The 19,221-nt window shown below is 41.1% G+C and overlaps 1 protein-coding gene across 3 annotated transcripts in view; it reads right to left on the bottom strand.

Moving 5' to 3' along the window:
- The window catches only part of AFF3 (ALF transcription elongation factor 3), a 521,186-nt gene that overhangs the window by 111,014 nt on the left and 390,951 nt on the right, over positions 1–19,221 (bottom strand). For all 3 annotated transcript variants that reach the window (XM_055329104.1, XM_055329106.1, XM_055329107.1), the window contains exon 9: positions 5,373–5,424. In XM_055329104.1, coding sequence (XP_055185079.1) covers positions 5,373–5,424 — 52 coding nt within the window. The remainder of the gene's footprint in view (positions 1–5,372; positions 5,425–19,221) is intronic.

The raw sequence follows: 19,221 nt of genomic DNA, 5'->3' as shown, positions 1-19,221 counted from the left end.
CTAATCAATAGTTTTCAATGCAGTAAGTCTTCTGGTAAGACAAGAGACTAAAAAAAGCCCAGTACGTTTGACTCTGTGAAGGTCACTGGTGACCCAATGCATAATTCTGGGGGACACGGGACAGAAAGGAGTCAAAAGAACAAAGTCCCAAGTGACAGAGAGGAAATGGGACAGACTTTTGATAAGAGGAAAGCAGTGTTCTCATATAATAGGAGTAAAGGAGGGGATGAGTGAAGATGAAGGTACTTTTGTGGATCTGGTTATGGAAAGATGAGGCTTTCCTGTTGGAAGCTGGTCAGCCAAGGTATGCACTAGGATGAATAAGAGAACACAAGTCAGCTGCTCACTCAAAAAGTCAGGAAAATAGAAAAGGAAATTCCCTGTTATTCATGTATTATCAGTTCTGTGATGGAGGACACTAAGGGAGAAAACCTGTAAAATGCTATCACCAATGAACTGTTAATAAGTTATGTATGTATAATGTAGTTCTTGGAACAGCCACTAGAAAAGCTATACAAAGAGGTACACTAAAAACACTAGAGGTAAATAAAACCTCTATTATCTAGAGGTAAATAAAACCATCCAGAATTCTGCAGGATGTTCAAGAAACCTACAGAAGTCAGGAGAAAGAAAAATGAAAACAGAAAGAAAAGGAAAGTGACGGAAGAGCAAAAATAAAGTGACAGACTTAAGTCTTAATATACCAATAATTACATTAAATGCAAATGTTCTAAATACGTCAATCAAAAGACAGAGATTGGTTGGGATGTCCGGGTGGCTCAGTGGTTCAGCATCTGCCTTTGGCCCAGGGCCTGATCCTGGAGACCCAGGATCGAGTCCCACATTGGGCTCCCTGCATGGAGCCTGCTGCTCTCTCTGCCTGTGTCTCTGCCTCTATCTCTCTCTGTGTCTCTCATGAATAAATAAATAAAATCTTAAAAAAGGACAGAGATTGGCAAAATAGATAAAAATATGACAACATACTGTAAGAAACTCACTTCAAGCACAACAATATAGGTGGGTGGAAAGTTAAAGAATGGAAAAAGTTACATTGTGTAAACATTAGTCAGGAGTGCAGTAGTGGCTAAGTCAGTATCAGATACAGTACACTTCAGAGCAAAGAAAATTACCAGAGATGGAGTGGAACATTACATAATGATAAAAAGTCATTATACTAAGAAGACATAGCAATCCTAAATGTTATGCACCAAATAACAGAGCTGTAAAATATGTGAGGCAAAAACTGACAGGACAGAAAGGAGCAGTAGACGAATCCAGTTATAGTTGGAGACTGCAGCACTCCTCTCCCAACGATTAATAAAACAACTAGAGAGAAAGTCAGCGAGGATCTAGAAGAACTCAACACCAACATCAACCAACAGGATCTAATTGACATTTATAGAACACTCCATCCAACCACAGAATATACATTCGTTCAAGTGCCTGTAAGTCATTTACCAATACAGACTATATCTTGGGCCATAAAAAATATTCAGTCAATTTACAAGAACTGACGTCCTACAAATGTGTTCTTTGACCACAATAGAATCAAACCAGAAATCAATAAAAGATTACAGGAAATCGCCAAACATATGGAAACAAAACACCCATTTCTAAATAATCCATGTGTCAGGGGGGACGTCTTACTGAACTGAAGGACAATGAAAATACAAAATACCAAAATTTGTGGGATGTGGCTACAGCTTGCTGAGAGGGAAATGTATAGCACTATGTGCTTATATTATAAAAGAGGACAAGTCTCAAATCAGTAATCTTTTTTTAAAAAAAGATTTTATTTATTTATTCGTGAGAGTCACGAGAGAGGCAGAGACACAGGCAGAGGGAGAAGCAGGCTCCCTTTGGGGAACCTCATGTAGGACTTGATCTCAGGACCCCAGGATCATGACCTGAGCCAAAGGCAGATGCTCAACCACTGAGCACCCAGGTGCCCCTCATATCAGTAATCTAAGGTCCCTCAAGAATCCAGAAAAAGAAGATAAAAATGCATGGAAAGCAACGGAAAGAGGGAAATAATAAAGTTAAGAAGTAGATAAGATCGAAAACAGAAAACTTAATAGAGACTATCAATGAAACAAAAACTTGTTTTTTGAAAAGCTCAATGAAATTGAAAAGCCTCTAGCAAGATGACAAAGACAGAAATAAGATCAATATCAAGATGAAATGGGATATCACTGTATCCCAGACATTAAAGGGATAATAAAAGAACAGAACATTCTGCACATAAATATGATAACTTAAAAAGACATGATAAACCAATTACTTAAAGAGCATATACTGCCATAACCTACCCAAGTGAAATACTCTTAACAGCCCTTGAACTATTCAGAAAGTAGAATTTGTAAGTGTTAAAAATCTTCAGGTTTATGTGGTTTCACTGGAGAAGTCTGACAAGTGTTTAAAGAAAAATTAACTTTATATAAACTCTGCAAGAAAAAACAAGTGCAGGGAACACTTCTCAATTTATTTCATAAGCCAGTAAAGTAATGCCCTTCTTTCTTTCTTTTCGTTTTTTTTTTTTAATGCCCTTATTTCAAAACCAGACAAAGACAATACAAAAAAGACAAACATGGTGAGGATGCGAAGCAACTGCAATTCTCTTACACTCCTGATGAGAGTGTCAGTTGGTGAAACTGCTTTGGAAAATGATTGAAAGTGATCTATCCAACTTGAACATGCACATACCTCCCGGGCCTGATTTCTACTCCTGGGCACAGACGAATGTCAATGACAGTACTACCCTGATACCCCAAATACCCTTGTGCCCATCAGGAGTAGAAAGGGTAAGTAAATTAGGGCATATGCACATGATGAGATATGACTGGGCAATGAAAATGAGTACTTTTCAATTGCTTGCAACATGGGTAAGTCTCACAAATATAACACTGAGTGAAAGAAGCTACAAATGAGAGTACACACTGTATGATTCCATTGATATAAAGTTCAAAAACAAGCAAAATTACCCTATGGTGTTAGAAAAACAGGAGAGTGGTTATTCTTGTGGAGGATGGTGACTGGATGGGGATTTGGGAGACCTGAGAGGCTGGTTGTGTCTGTGTGGTGATGACAGGTGTGTGTGGTTTTTGAATGTTCATTACATTGCATTCTTAGGTTCTGTGTACTTTTTTCTTCGTATGGATGTTCATTTATAAGTTGACTAAAAAGCAAAAAACTAAAGGCCTATTGGATCTGATAACATGAAGATAACAGATGAGCACATGTTCTGAGTAGGCTCTGGGGATCTGACATTAATTTCCCACTACTTTATAAATGGTGACCCTGGAGCAGAGAATAGCTTGTGGACTGGGCCAAGGCTGAAAGCTACTAAGTGCAGTGTGAGTGTGTGTGTCTACACGCATGCAAGTACAGAGAAATGCAGTGTGAGTGTGTGTGTCTACACGCATGCGTGTGCATAGGCTCTACTCTTCAGGGTCACAATCACATTTTGGTTTTGGAGGGGAAAAATACCATATCATTAGCCTTTTTTTAAAGTATGGAAATTATGATTTTGTGATTAGGCCAGGCTATAATTATAGGCCAAAGGAGGATAACTTAATATAATTAGTGTTAGAGCAATCACTTAAACCACCTCATACAATGTCTAGAGTCTTAATTATACTACTGTATAAAAATCACTCATTCCGTCAGCCACTTTCATTGTAAACAATGGAAAGGTGTACACACATAGGGACCACACGTAAGAAAAAAGGATCTAACCTGTATATTCACAATATATTATCAATGATCACAGATTAGAAAGGAGTGGCTAATAGAGCAAAGTGATTCAACTAAAAGTTCTTACTGCCTTAGAGAATGTGTCTAGTATATCCATGATAACTAATTTTTTTAATAAATTGAGTTTTCAGTGGAAATATTTCCCAGAAATAACTCTGGAAAAAATTTTCCAAATTAAGAAAGTTTGCTGAATACAGTACTCTGTGAATTCCTTTTCTAATATAAAGGAGACATAATCTACACATCTGATATGACTTAATCCACAATGTACCTATCTGAACCTTTCACTAGGAAAAAAACATGAAGAGATGAAATCATTAGCTAATAGTCACATAGGTGAGGAATCAAAATCAGGAGTGAGGTCACTCTCAGTTCTCAGTATTGCTGTGTTATGGATAGCTGACTGTCCTGGTGTGCACACCTAGAAACAAAGTCGTCAGTCTCTACAAAACCCAAAGCCTGAGCAGCTCACCTTGCTCAGTTAGCTCTCCTTCACTTTGGGTTTTCCCGGCTTGCCCCCTAGTTTCAATTCAAGTTCTATTTCACAGCCAGGCTCTGGTTTGCTAATTTACTTTCTTCCTCAAGGTGAACAGGCTCTTTCTCTGTGACCTTATAGCCACATTCTGCTTAGATGCTCTTCCTGGAAATGTTCCTTTGACTTTTATCTCACCTCTGTACACTTTGCGCATTATTTGCATTTGCATGGCTAGACAGCTGAATCGCTCCATGACACCTTCGTATAAAATTCATGATTCCAAGATCAATTGCATACTACCTTATAGGGCATGTAAAAATAACTTCTGGAGAAACCTATCTGGATTGTCTTTATACCTACCACATTTGTCCAAACTTGACAAAATACCACACGGATAATAAGAAAAACGGAACAGAGGTGTAGGAAAATCTATCTTTTTATGTTTTCAAACTTGCTTTAGAATACAAACATTTCCTGAAATGCAGACGTTGAAAGTGATGAATGTAGCGTGGCTATTTTTTCACCTTAACTGACTGATCGGAAGAGTATTTATAAACCCCTGACTGATGTCTTGAGCTGGTAAATCAACACCAGAGGAGAACACGTTAAGCACATTTATCATCTAAGACAAACAGCCTATTCAGAGCATGATTATTTTTTATTCATCGTTTAAGTTTCACCTCTGCGTTTGCTTCTTCTCAATGTTAATAATATCTGTATAAGACTTCTCAATATTTAATGTTACAGCTTGCCCACTGCATGCTGATGAGGTTAGGTCACACACTTGGTCTCTAGAAGACTAGTAGTGAGCTTTGCCAGAAAAAAGAAAAAAAGAAAAAGAAGAAAAGCAAAAATAGGGTCTATTTTGTATTGAAGTCCAGTGGGTGCTAGTGGCTTCCTTGTAAGTGCCCATTGTTGGTTTCAAAGACACAGAAATCACACATCACAGTTACAAGGAAAATTAAGGCTAAGATATTTTAATGGACTGGCCCCACAGCATGAAAGCTCATAATTACCAGAGGGCATCCAGCAGCCCAGAGCACCACAATTTCGAATGTGTATGATTCAGTCAATACCCAGGACAGCCTGGGGGGTGAGCGGTGCTGTCACATTCAAAGGACAACAACACGAAAGAAAATCTTACCTGTTCATTCTCCTCTTCATCACTACTTAGCTTAAGGTCATCTTCTAACATTCTGAAAAAAAAAAAAAAAAAAGGAACAAAGAGGTACAGATACTTAGCAAATTCAAAATAATTCAGCACGAAAATATCTTTTCTTTTTATTTTTTTTAAGATTTTATTTATTTACTCATGAGACACACACACACACACACACACACACACACAGAGAGAGAGAGAGAGAGAGAGAGAGAGAGAGAGGCAGAAGGAGAAGCAGGCTCCATCCTGGGAGCCCGATGTGGGACTCGATCCCGGGTCTCCAGGATCATACCCTGGGCTGAAGGTGGCGCTAAACCACTGATTCATCTGGGCTGCCCGAAAATATCTTTATTGGAGCAATGTTTCAATAATAAGTATATTTTATTTCCTAATTAATTAAAAAAAGAAACCTTTTCTTTTAAGCCTTTTTCTTCTGATGTACTTAGGAAATAACAAACTGCCCCATTATGAAGATTAACCCTCACAACAGTCCTTAATAGGGTAAGATGACTAACAGAATCAAATAGGGGCTTTTGCATGCGAAGTTTGAACTCTATAGTTATTTGCTCATTTGCCATGTGACAGGTGCTCTGCTATGTCTTCATTACTATTTATGGTCAACAACGAGAAGGCAGGTAGCACTGTGCTGACAGCAGTAGCACAATAAACTGGAGCTGTGAGGGGAAGCTGCTCAGGTCTCCACCAGTCAAAGGTCTGGAGAAGACATCTGCTCAAAAACCCTGCTGGATGAGGAAGACCACATGGGGGAGAAGATTTTGAAAAGACTCTGAAGGCAACTCTCAAGTGCCCCCTGCCTCTGTCGGATTTGCCTTGGCAGAAGCAATGGGAAAGGATGCTTTCGGGTCTGTAGGAGTTCAAAGCAAAAGCATACAAACAAAAAATCAAACCCTCTTATTTCTGCTGGTGATAAAATTGGATTCTTGGTGGTACTGCTGAATTGTTTATAGGAAAATATTTTTCAGATTAATTCATTTCAAAAGAAATCTCACTCAGAGGGATACTCTGTAACACAAATGAATGCAGGCAGAGCTGCTCTGTGGGGGTGAGGGTGGGGAAGCATCCATTTCTGATGGGCTCCAGGAATCAGTCTGAAGGCCACTGAGCCCATGTGCTTGGAGGACTTCATTGTCCTCCTTGAAGTCACCTTCAAAAGACTGTTCCCTAAAATGTGCCTAGTTTCTTTAAAAGCCAATTACAGGCCCATCCATCATCATGATATTCCTCTGAATATTTTTAAAAGTAATTTCAGTGACTTTTGGGGTGAACTTGGGGGAAAGATTTGCCAGGGCAGCACGCAGACCCAGTTTTGCCCCAATTGGCCATTTGTTTGGAGAAAATCACTTAACGCCTTCAATCTCTGGTCCCATTTCCTTATTTGTAAAGTGACAGGTTATGCTGGGCAATCTCTAACATCCAGTCCTTCAGATTCCATGAGTCTAGGGAATAAAGTCACCCCCTCTTCCGTAAAGTAGAAAAACTCTTGTATTTGTTGTAGAGAGTGCAGCTGAGATATTTCTAAGCAATTGCTGCTGTACCACTTAAGCCATAACCATGAGGACACCAGATCTGTTTCCTCACAGGCTATGGCCATTCTACCGGTATGGAGAGTATCACTCTTATTAGTTCAACCACAGGCAAACCAAGAAAGCATCAGCAAAGACTGCCCTTCACATCTTTCAGGCGTGCGGTCCATTCCCTTTGACCTCACAAACTCCTACCCTTAGCTTCAAAGAGAAGAGACATGGTGGTGATTCATTACAGCATTGTTTAGGAAGAACCTAGGAAAGGGACTGTGTTTTCTTTGTCCTCGAGTCCTCAGTGACTAGCACAGTGACAGCACAGAGTACAACACCAGTTTGTTGGCTGGGCTGGGGCAATTTCCCCAAGACTATTTTCCTACTAAAAGGCACAAATGCCTTTCTGATGAAAAAACCCAGAGAAGCAGGACAGCTTCTTGCCTCCATACTTCACTCTCTAAGGGTAAACTGCCAACTGCGATTTGGTTTGATCTCAAGGATTGCCCTGGAAGCATTGGGTGTTCTAAGTGTGGGTGGTCCTGTCAGTGGGTGGCAAGAAGGAGGGGGAAGGATACACATAATCATCACTAACAACCCTTTTGTTGTTGGATAGAGGTCATGTCAAGGGTGACTGAGAAGTTTCATCTTTATATGGGCAATAGCACACACAGACTTGAAGGCCACTGTCAACCAGAACAAGAAACCCCAACGTGCCCCAAAGCAAGGGATCTTAGCTTGGCTGCAAACAAGCCATGTGACTCGGTCACCACACGAGGCTGGCAATGCTGAAAGTAACCATAACAGTAAGAACAGTGTGCAAGGTTCTCTTTTAAGGTAGGGAATACAGCTTACTGTTGTTTATTCTGAGCATGTGCTAAATGTGTAAACACATCACTGGGTGTTGGTTTGAATTTCATACTGTCTCTCACATCCCCTGATCCTGGGTAAGTCACACCTCTGGGCCTCGGCTTCATCATTTCTGTTTTTGCCATAATTTCTAGAAGAAAAGCAGTCAGAAATCCACCTTGCTTTGTGAACTTTTTATATCTTAAAAAAATGAATTTATTGTGTTTCTGACTGAGATCTAAAAACAAAGGATCAAATGTAAAAATACTTTGTATTCAAGAAAAATCTCCAGAGAAGTTAGAAGCCAGTTAAATTTCTGAATCCTGAAATATGAGGAAAGGGCACTGAAACACTAAGTCCCTCTGACATGTCCCACAGCAGCCCTGGGACACCGCTGTCCCCAACCCCTGCAGCCACAGGCCCGGAGCAGACAGTCACCACCACTCTGCCCAATTGTCAGTAGTCACACACTGAGGTGACGGACGCTCAAGCCCATCAAGGAACACAGTCCAGCCTTCCTACTTTATTCTCATGGTCACAGCAAAGCCTCCATGACTCAGCTTCCAAAGCACAGTGCATGTCCCCATTCCCTGTGTTCTTCCAGCCTGGCTGACCAGACTTAAGGAAGAGGAGCCAAAGGAGATGTCTGAGGTGACAGCTGAACAACAAAGCATAGCTGGAGAAGAAAAATGCTGTAACCCACAAGATCCTAAGAGATGTCAGTGTTTGGCATGTGGCAGGCAGACAGGAGGCCGGGATTAGCTCCGTTTAAACACACAAATGGCACTACTGTGCCCCAGCTCCAATCCTGCCCATTTGAGAACATTTTTATCATCTATTTCTGAAAGGAATAGATTGGCATGGATTAAACATATTAAACACGAACAAACAACAAACAAAGGTTTAAACCAAATGTAAAAGAAAATCCAAACTAAGTGTTGGTGAGGCCAAAGGGCAGAGGTGGAGGTTCTCCAACTCTATTTTCGAAAAAGGAAGGCAAAGCCCCCAATGCTCTGAAGGGCCAAAGGTAGAGTTTCAGATGGGTCATCTGCACATCAGTGCAGGGCCCGTGTTTTGGCATCATGCTGGCTCATATGGGCACCCTGCTGTACCTGCACCCCTACATCTGAGCACCACCAGTCCTCCCTCCAGCCAGTGATGTCTACCCAGCCAGAGCCATTCCCTTAGCCCTCCCCTTTCTAAGGCTCTCCAAGCCCTCCCAGGGGCCTGAACTGTTGATTAGTAGGAGCACTCAATGTTGAATGGAGGTTCAAGCCAGGCTAGCTAAAAGCACTATCTACACATTACCTTATTCGACCCCACGCACCTCCTCCAAGGTGGGCACTGCTGGGGCAGCACGCTGCGCTGGTCAGAGCACGGACTCTGGAGTCAGGCTGCCCAGGATGAATCCTAACTCTACCACTCAACTAGCTGAGTGACCCGATACCTGTCTCAACGGGTTTTCCAGAGAAATCATTACACAATCATTGGAAAGTGCTTAGCACAGAACCTGGCACAGAACAAGCATTCAATAGATGTTCGTTTTTTTATTAATATTCCTCATTTATCTCTGAGGGTAATGCCTTAGAGCATTTAAGGAATTTGCATGGATAAACAGTTTGGGAGAAAAGATGTTTCTATAATAATACCTTAAATCTAAGCCCTTTGCTCTACTTTCTGGACATTCTGAAAACAAAAGAGATTTTCTAGAGGTTGTGGAGGGGTGATTTATTTTAGTTATAACTGCTGCCGTGGTTGATTGATTGGACGTGGCTTCAGAGGTAGAGTGGACACAAAACATGCTCATCAGCTTCAGTATATCAGGAGATCTGCCCCGAGGGCCAGGGGTCAGCCACATGGCCAGGAGGCCCCAGCAGGACCCACCGAGTTATGACAACAGGGGTGCCGAAATAAAACAGAGAATAAAATTGAACTTCTGGAAGTAAGGCCAGAGAGCAGAGTTGCAGCCAGAGGTGCAGAGAAACCTCGACCCTGTGCCCAGAACACCTGATGGGCTGTCACAAGCCCTCCAAGGTCGTGCCTGACTGTGACTGGCCCGCGAGTCTGAACCAAATAACTAAAAACTGAGACATTAAAGGATGCAGGCAGGATTTTTAAACATGCAATTAGGTGATTAAGATTCTACCTATTTACCACCGGGGAACTGCGTTAGACCAAGGTTTCTTAAAATGATCGTCCTAGGCTTGTTATCACACGCCGCACGAACACCTGGCGCAAAGGGTCAGAAGGTTCTGAGCCATGGGCTGAAGGTCCCATGCTCTCACGCAGGGAGGGGGCCTCGTGTGGAGGGTCCCCCAGGAAGGCGTGACAGAGTGGCTTAAGAGCTCTGACAAGGGAGGCAGGCACACACAGTTCCCTTTGGGGTTTGCAGGGTTCTCCCTCAGGGGGAGCCCTCTTTCTGCAAGTGAAGGCTGTATGGCACCAGCAGCAGGACTGGCATCCACGATCTCAGCCACGGATGCTTTCCTGTGGTCAGGTGCTAACGGGGAGGGGGAGCACACTGCCTCCCAGGGCCGGCTCCCTCACATATTACATTCACATCAGTGCTGCCACCTTGGCCATTTAAAAAAAAGACCACCAAATTGCAAAGCTCTGCACACACAACTTAACAGAACCCAACTGCCTCATCTGTTGGGAACCTCGGTGGCGCTCAGGAAAGGGAGAAATGAAATAAAACCCTTACGACTTTAATATTTGATTATGGGGACCTTCCCATGTGTGGTATTTTTTATTTGGGCATACAAACACATTTATGTTGTTGCCAGTCCTTACATTTCTGAAGTACACTGCATCTCAGGGAGCAGGGAGCAGGGAGTAGCCTACCCTAAGCAGATGGCCAACTGCTTCTCATGCGCCCCTATTTCTTCACAGGTATCATGAAAAGCACATTAACTACCTTCAAATGTAATGGCAGTCATTTCACAGAGCAGTGGTTTTTAATTAATAGTATTTCCCCAGAATTACTTGCCATTTGGGGCCCTTAACAGATATGAATCCTTTAGCCCTTTAAAGTTCATTTCATTTTGCTTGATCTTAATGGCTTTTAAGAAATCTGAGTTTTAATTGGGCTGTTTGATTTTCAGATTTGCTTCTGTAGCTGGTGCTACTACTGTCTCCACCTATTTGAGATTTAAAGCCAAAGACAAATGTTTATGACTCCCTATTAAACATATTCATATATGCAAATATCTATTCTAGCAATTAGCTGTGCACCATAGCCTACTCGTTATGCAAGTGCACCCCTCTGCAGGTACTCCCCAAGCCATCGTCTCTACTGCTAGGAACATGGGAAGAAGTTATAAAACACCTTTTATTCTGTCTGAAGTCCACTGTACTGTCAGGGTCAGTGCTACCATCTGCCTGGGTTTATTTTCATAAACAGGTAACCACTTGCCTCTTTTTATAAAAAGATTTTTATTTATTTATTCCTGAGAGTCACAGACTGAGAGAGAAAAGAGAGAGAGAGAGGCAGAGACTCAGGCAGAGGGAGAAGCAGGCTCCATGCAGGGAGCCCAACATGGGACTTGATCCCGGGTCTCCAGGATCACGCTCTGGGCTGAAGGCAGCACTAAACCACTGGGCCACCGAGGCTGCCCCATTTTTTCAGAAGAATTTGGCTCATGCCATTCCAGTCAATCAGAAGCCAGGAAGGCTCAGATAGGCTCACACTGGGGGGTAGTGATTTAGTGCATCCAAGGCACAAATGAAGTAACTTAGTCTGGAAGCAAATAGAGAAATCAGGAGTTAGACAAAGGGGTGGTTTAGAAGACCTAAGAGTTTTCAACTCTGATGTTTTCCTATCCAGGGTTTCATATCTACATCTTTTGAAGAATGGGGGTTCATAGGGAGATGGTGTTTGCTCACTTGTATCTCCTTCCTGGACTTCCTCTTCCTCAAGTAACCTTCTGATTCTGCACATTCATCCTGTGGTGGAGGATGGAGGTGCACCGTAGCTCTTCTGTTTATAAACTCACTTTTTCTTAGGGACAGTATGTTCTATTGGTCCTTTTCTCCCACTTACGAGCTGAGTACACCTGCTACCTTCTACACAGGCCTGTCTTTCCTGGGGGCCAGCATCTCATTTCCTACCATTTAAGACTCTCGCAAAACAAACAAACAAACAAACAAACAAACAAACAAAATCCCCATTTAGAAGACCTGCTAAACCCTGGTGAGATACAAGTGAATGAGTGCCTTCGAAATCTCAATTGAGCAACTGCCTTTCCCAATAGTACCTGTACCTAGTACATTAATATAGAATAAACAATAAAAGAAACTGGAAACCAACACTAATAAGAAAAACAGTCAATGGTACTAGCGTGTGGGTGGTGAGATGAGTTCTGGAGGCCACGGGGCTCAGGGAAAGCTGCAAGGAGGAGGGAGTACCTGAAGGGCTTCGAGGTCCTACAGGAGGCAGATGAAATCAGGGACCTCTATCCTGAGAGGGAACTCTATCCATAGAGCAGGGTTGATAGCCAAGCACAGAGTGTCTGGGAATGGAGCCAGTTTATTTTCTTTACTCTCATGGTATTTTTTAAGTAATACATACACATAGTTCAGAACTCCCCCGAATAGCATAAGGTATACAGTGAAATGTCTCCATCCTCATCTTGTTTATAATCTCTTACTTGCTACTCTCATCCTCCAAAGTCACCCCTGTTTATAGGTTCTTATATATTATTTCAGAATTTCTTTATGCATTAACAAGTAAACATGAATGCAGCACATTAGATCCGTCAGGGTAAGTACCTGACATTAAAGAACAACTATGTGGTGGACAAATAACAATGTTAACTAGACCCTAATTACCTGGCTGCGGCAGGCAGCTTCTAAGATGCTTCCATAGATCCTGCCTCCTGGTATTCATGTCCTTTTATACTCCCCTCCCTGGAGTATGGCTGTACATAGTGACTGGCTTTTAGTAAACAGAGTAGGGCAAAATGATAGGATGTCACTTGTGAGTTTAGGTGACCTCTGCTTACTGGCATGCATACTCTTTTACTCTTCTTGCCAGCTTGCTTGGATGGGAAAAAGCTGCCATGTTGTGAGCTGCTGTATGGAGAAATTCCCGTGGCAGGGAAATGAGGGGGACTTCTGGCCAACGGCCAAGGAGGAACTAAGGTCCTCAGTCTAGCGACCCAGGAGGAACTGAATCTTGCCAACAATCACATGAGCAAGCTTGGAATTGGGTCTGTCCCCAGGAAAGCCTTGAGATGACTACAACCCACCCACCCCTTGCTGCCCTGTGAGAGACCCACAGCCAGAGACCCCAGGTGAGCCATGCTCAGATTCCTGAAACAGAAACGGTATAGTAATAAATGCTGTTTGAAGCCACTAAGTTTTGGGGTAATTTGTTAGGCATCAATAAGTAATTCTTACGCTGGCAGATGGCATTAAATATTTAGTGTGTCCCTTTTCAAGATCACCCTCAGCTTCAACTAAAAAGCATTAACAGACATTATTCAAGCCGTCCAACAGAAGTATAATGTAAGATCACCCTCAGCTTCAACTAAAAGCATTAACAGACATTATTCAAGCCGTCTAACAGAAGTATAATGTGGACCTAAAGGTAATTAAAAAGTTCTAAAAGTCATGTTAAAAAAGGTAAAAAGAAACAAGTAAAACCAGCTTTAAGGGTATAGTTTATTTACCCCAACATATCATATACGTATCACAACAATATACACATTTCAGGTGGCTAGTGGCTCCTGTGTTGGACAACCCAGGCTCATACTTTTTGTAGAAAGTGAGGGGTGTTCAAATCTCCAGGGGATTTTTTGTTTTTCCCACCCCCGCTCAGGCCTCAGCCCCCCTTTGCTTCTTTCAGATGTCAATTTCCTCTAACACTTCCTGCTTAACAGGGTAGTTGTACAAGCCTGTGAAAGAAAGATCCTGGTAACTTAGTATGTGCAAGAGCTGAGGGAAGAGAAAGGGAAGGCTTTGGTCAGAATCACTGCAAATGTGTACCCTCACTGACTATTCTTCATGGAGACTGGGATCCCAAAGGCCCATTATGTTAAATGTTTCAATGCCCATCTTGCTTCTAATTCTGATGATGGTAACTACATATGGCATGACACTCCACAATGAACATGGGAGCTTCTGGTTTCATGGAAGAGCTGGAAAGCAGAAACCTGCACAGAGCTGCAGGTGGCCCACCGGAGGGGTGTGCTCAGGGCAATGTGTTTAGGAGCCATGGCTTACAAGAGCAGAACAATGGACTGACTTACAAATACACCTTGTCAAAGGCTCTCCGTACAGGGCAAGTCTGTACACTTGTTGCTCCAACTTATCTCATACCCACTTCTCTTGCATGTAGTAAAGACATATTTGACAAAAGTTATGTCAAATACTCTGTTTTTTTAAAAAAGTTGCGTATTTTTAAAAGTGTGCTGGTTGTTTTTTTCCACTTGGAATTGCAATTCTCCCTAGGGGTACTGAGAGGCCCAAGCGAACTCTCTGTCTAGGAGAAATGGAATACCGGGCCCATTTTCCTTGAATATCCCATGGATGGAAAGCACCCAGAAGGATATAAGTGCCACACACAGTTCGTGTGACTATGAAAATATGAAAATGCTCCATATTTCCCATTTAGGGCAGTGTAGTCCACAGTTATAAAGGAGCATTCTCTGAGCACATTAAACTTTAAAATTGCTTCCTCCTGAAAGCATTACAGGAGAAGAGGGCTGTAGGTACTCTATCATTTCTATCAAAAAACAATGGAGGCTTTAGAAATAGCACTTTAATAGGGAATGCTTTCTCTTAAAAAATAGTTTAAAAATTCCTATCCTTGTTTGTTACAAGGACTTCTAGAAAATTAGTTTCTGAACTTGATGTTCTTGGTATTAGAGGCTTCAGTTCTGAGTAAATTCAAGTACAGCGTGTGAAAGAATAAGATCCTTTTCCAAGCAGACACCAGAAGAGGGGTCCGAGGACCCTGCCTGGAAATATAAAGTTTTCTTGGCTGCACAGATTCAATGATGGGCATTTCTTTACTAAACCCTCTTTGAAGGGGAATTTATACCTAACCAGAGGGGAAATGAAATATGTACGTATACAGCTGTTTGTGATGTTGAATATTAATTGGTTGTCACTAAATTAGTAAGCTGGTTGCCTATTCTGTTTGTTAACTAATGGTTAATTGATAACTTTTGATACTAAGAATGCATTGAACCTATAAGGGTCATACATCCATTAGGTTAAGATTTGTTCTTTGGTTCATGATGCCAGTTTTTGCATTCTTGTGGCTATTGTTATTAATAAGTTAATTTACAAGAGAGTCCCTAATTGAGATATTTATTTGAACCAATTTATTGTTAGACTGTTAGAAGACTTTGTTAGAATCAGAATCTGACTGTTAGAAGACTTTGTTAGAATCAGAAAAGAGAACCAAGCATAATCTCTTAACTGGCAAATGCATGCACTTTAAGCTATACCAACCTTACAGGTTGCCTGAGATTGGCATAATGCAGTGGTTTCTAAACTTTACTGCACGTCAGAATCACCTGGAATCTTTGAAAAATGTTGATGCCTGGCTCCCGCCCTATCCCCATATTCTGATGTAATAGGAGTATGATCTGGGGATCCATGTTTTTTAAAAGCCCCTTAGGTGATTTTGATTTACAGCAAAGTTTGCAAACCACTATATATATATATATATATATATATATATATATATATATATATAACATAGAACAGAGTCAGAAGAGCTGTATGCCTTCAACAGTTCTGGACCTAAACTCTGAAGTTTTATTTTACCCATTAATAAAATAGGATGATAGTTGACTCAAAAGATTCAAGTGTAACCCTCATGCACTGTTGGTGGGAAGCAAATTGGTGCAGCCACTGTGGCAAACAGTATGGAGGTTCCTCAAAATTAAAAACAGAATTAGCATATGATCTAGTAACTTCACTACTGGCTATTTACTCAAGGAATATTAAAACACTAATTCAAAAAGATACAGCACCCCTATGTTTATTGCAGCATTATTTACAATAGCCAAGATATTGAAACAACCTGGTCCATCAATAGATGAATGGATAAAGAAGGTGTGTGTATATATATATATATACATATATATATACACACACAGTGGAAGACTCTCTCTCTCTCTCTCTCTATATATATATATATATATATATATACACACACACACATATACACACACACATACACACAGTGGAAGACTTCTCAGCCATAAAAAGAATATCTTGCTATTTGTGACAACAGGGATGGATCTAAAGGGTATAATGCAAATAAATCGGACAGAGAAGGCAAATACCACATGATTTCACTCATGAAATTTAAGAAACAAAACAAATGAAAAAAAGAGACAAAAGGACAGACTTCTATACGGAGAATAAACCAATGATGGCTGGGGGTAGGTTGGTGAGGAAGATGAGTGAAATAGATAAAGGGGAAAGAAATAAATACTGATTCATGGGCCTTATCCCCAGAGAATCTGATTTAATTGGTCTTGGGTTGGGCACGGGCATCCGGAGCCCAGCCCGGATGAATTTACTGCTCAGCCAGGGTTAAAAACCACTGCCTCAATTCCAAGTGAATGATCATCTTCTCATTAAAGCCATCTTCAATCCACAGGTCAGAATTCTTCACATCTTATCTAATTTTGCACAGAATTAATTAAAGGACTACAGAGGGCAGTTTGTCAACTCATCTGGCTCCACTTTATCTCTCACCTTCCATTTGAATAAGAATGGTTTCCAAGGGAGAGGTGTATTTCTTCAATACCTAGGTAAGGCCCAAACTCATCATCACTAATGAGTTAAGAAGATATTGTTAGTGTTCTAGAATTCTTCAATGGTTGTTTTTCAGAAACCATGGAAAATGCTGGGGCACCTGAGATTGTTTTCTGGCTTGTTCTTCAGCCCCCAGGCAGAAATACTGAAGATTATAGGTTATCTTGACTTTTAAGTTCTCTAAGGAAGCCCCCAAGTTTTCTTCAAGACCAAATAGCACAGCTGACATCTCAGCTCCCCTTTAAAGCACTACCCTGTACCATAGTGTCTAGAGGCCTGGGAACTGCATTCCTTGCATGCAGGGTTTTTGGCTAGATGTCACCAGTGAGAAGCACTCAATAGGGTTTAGAAGGTCAAAGAGTAATGGAAGCCATTAATGCTTCCAGGGCAGTGAAAGCAGGGGTATAAGCTTCAGCAGATGTGCTGTCTGCCAATGGCCTCCAGGCATCCTTCTGTAACACCTGTAGGTGCTGCTGACATCTGAGATGACTGTTAGCAGTTCTCTGTAATTCTAGTTTTACTGATTTCCTAGTGGCTCCATCCTTGTAGCTTCCCTACCCCTCTTGATGGGTTATGTCCTATGGTAAGTGCTTTTCTACTTAAAATACCAGAGTGGTTTCTCTTTTCCAGATCAAACTCTGACTTACATGTAGAGTAATTAAGAGCATGAGCTCTGGAGTCAGAAAGCCTTATTTATTAATATGTACATCTAGGCCCTGCCACCTATTAGCTGTGTCCTTGTGAAAGAACTCAGAATTGCTCTCAGTTTCCTCATCATTAAAACAGAATAATAAGAACGTTTACCTCCCAGGAATATTGTGGAAATTATATGGGGAAAATGCATAAAACATTTTGTACTGGGCCTGATACGCAGTACTCACCCAATAAATATTTAATATTATTATCAGTATTTTATGACCCATTCCATATTGTAACAATCAGCATGTTATAATTTAAGACCATTTCACTTTTTCTAACAGAGAACACAAACTTCTGAATTTACTGACCATCTCCAAAGAGCCAGGGATGTTCTAGTTGCTGGTGATAGAAAGTCGAAAAAGTCTTTGTCTTCAAGTGTCTCACTGACTTTTAGAGGGTAAGGCAAATAAGTAAAGCTAGCAGAGTGATAAAAAAGTGAGAGTGCAAATAATCTCCTTCTCTCTTGGTTGGACAATCCTGGCCCCTTTTATTTTTCTTCATAAGGTTTTATTATCTAGGCTTTAAAACAGCTCTGTAGTTCTCTTCTGGGTCAACCCTAAGTTCTTTGACTCTTCCCAACATACAGAGTCATGTGAGGGACACAGTCCACTATCTAGGCTCTATCAGTATTAGCTGGAGTGGGAGAAACACCGTCCTACATTGGAAGTCAAGAGTTCCAATAGTTCTCCACCTTACTCATTTAGTTGCTCCCTCCCTGTCCATCTGCCTTGTTGTTCAGGATACCATAAGTTATGTGAGATTCATCAACAAATTTTAACAATCTTGCCCTGTTTTAAGTGGACCGAAATGATCATTCTGGCTTCTGCGACTGTGGAAGGGACCAAGCCAGAACTGGATACTGTAGAGATCCAGCCAAATACCCCATCCCAAGTTGTTTAGTCCCTGGAATATATGCCTCAGGACTTCTGGATACCTGTGACTAGTTGTAGGCTTTTGTGCTAAATCCACTAACCCTCTTTGCCACAAACACAATAAACTGACCATTTAAATGTGAAGAGGAGAAGAGGATAGCCCATGTTCCATATTAGAAAAAAACTATCCTGTTAGCTATTCATGAAACTGGGAGATTGGTATATGATCCTCAAACTAAGGCATTTCCATAAATTCAGCTAATGCTACCACTTTTGTAGTACTTTGCATATTATCTCTGGTACTTCCAGAATTTTTCATTATAAAACTAATCCAGGTGGTCTGAATATATAAATCAGATAACCCCAATTTTTTTTAAAGATATCACATATACCAGGACTAATTCACTACTTTTCTTTTAAGTGAATGGGTGCAAAATTAGGGCAAATATATTAAATGTTCCATATTCATTTTCAGGTATGCACAACTGGTTTTTGCAATGGGAAACAATTATCCATTCAACATGCATCTCTATCCACCAATTACATCCTTTTGGGGGTTGTTCTGCTCACAGTGATACAGAATGTATCAAACAACCCATGCACATTAAATCCTACCATACTATTGCAGAGGAGGATTCCATTCACTGGATTGACACGGGGTCACAAACATCAGTCAAAGTCACTCCACAAAAAAAGTTTCAGCATTTCCTCCTGGTTTTTAGATCAGGTGTATTTTGGGGTTAAGTCAAGATGAGTAAAACTGCAGAGTCAAGTTGTTTGTTGCCTAACCAGCTTTTTACATATTCATCTATTTGACTTTCAGGTGGCAGGAAGAAATCTCAAGTGCAAAGAAAATAATGCATGTGAAAAATTTTAAGTGGTAGTGCCTATTTTTGAAACAGAATGTGACTGCAGAGTAGCGTTTGTTCTACTTCTTAAGAAAATAACCAGTAATAATCATGATAAATGTAGTTATTATCCTAGAGGTCATGGTATAAATCCTGCCTATGTGGGTCTGTTCATTGACAGAAGACATGAGTAGAGATGAAGAGAGACAGAACCCCAGTCCAGTGCAGGCTTCCTGACTTTCCAATTTTA

The sequence above is a fragment of the Nyctereutes procyonoides genome, unplaced genomic scaffold (assembly GCF_905146905.1).
Source record: "Nyctereutes procyonoides isolate TBG_1078 unplaced genomic scaffold, NYPRO_anot_genome, whole genome shotgun sequence".
Classification (NCBI taxonomy): domain Eukaryota; kingdom Metazoa; phylum Chordata; class Mammalia; order Carnivora; family Canidae; genus Nyctereutes; species Nyctereutes procyonoides.
The sequence above is the reverse complement of the archived record's forward strand: the minus strand, read 5'-3'. Positions and strand labels throughout refer to the sequence as shown.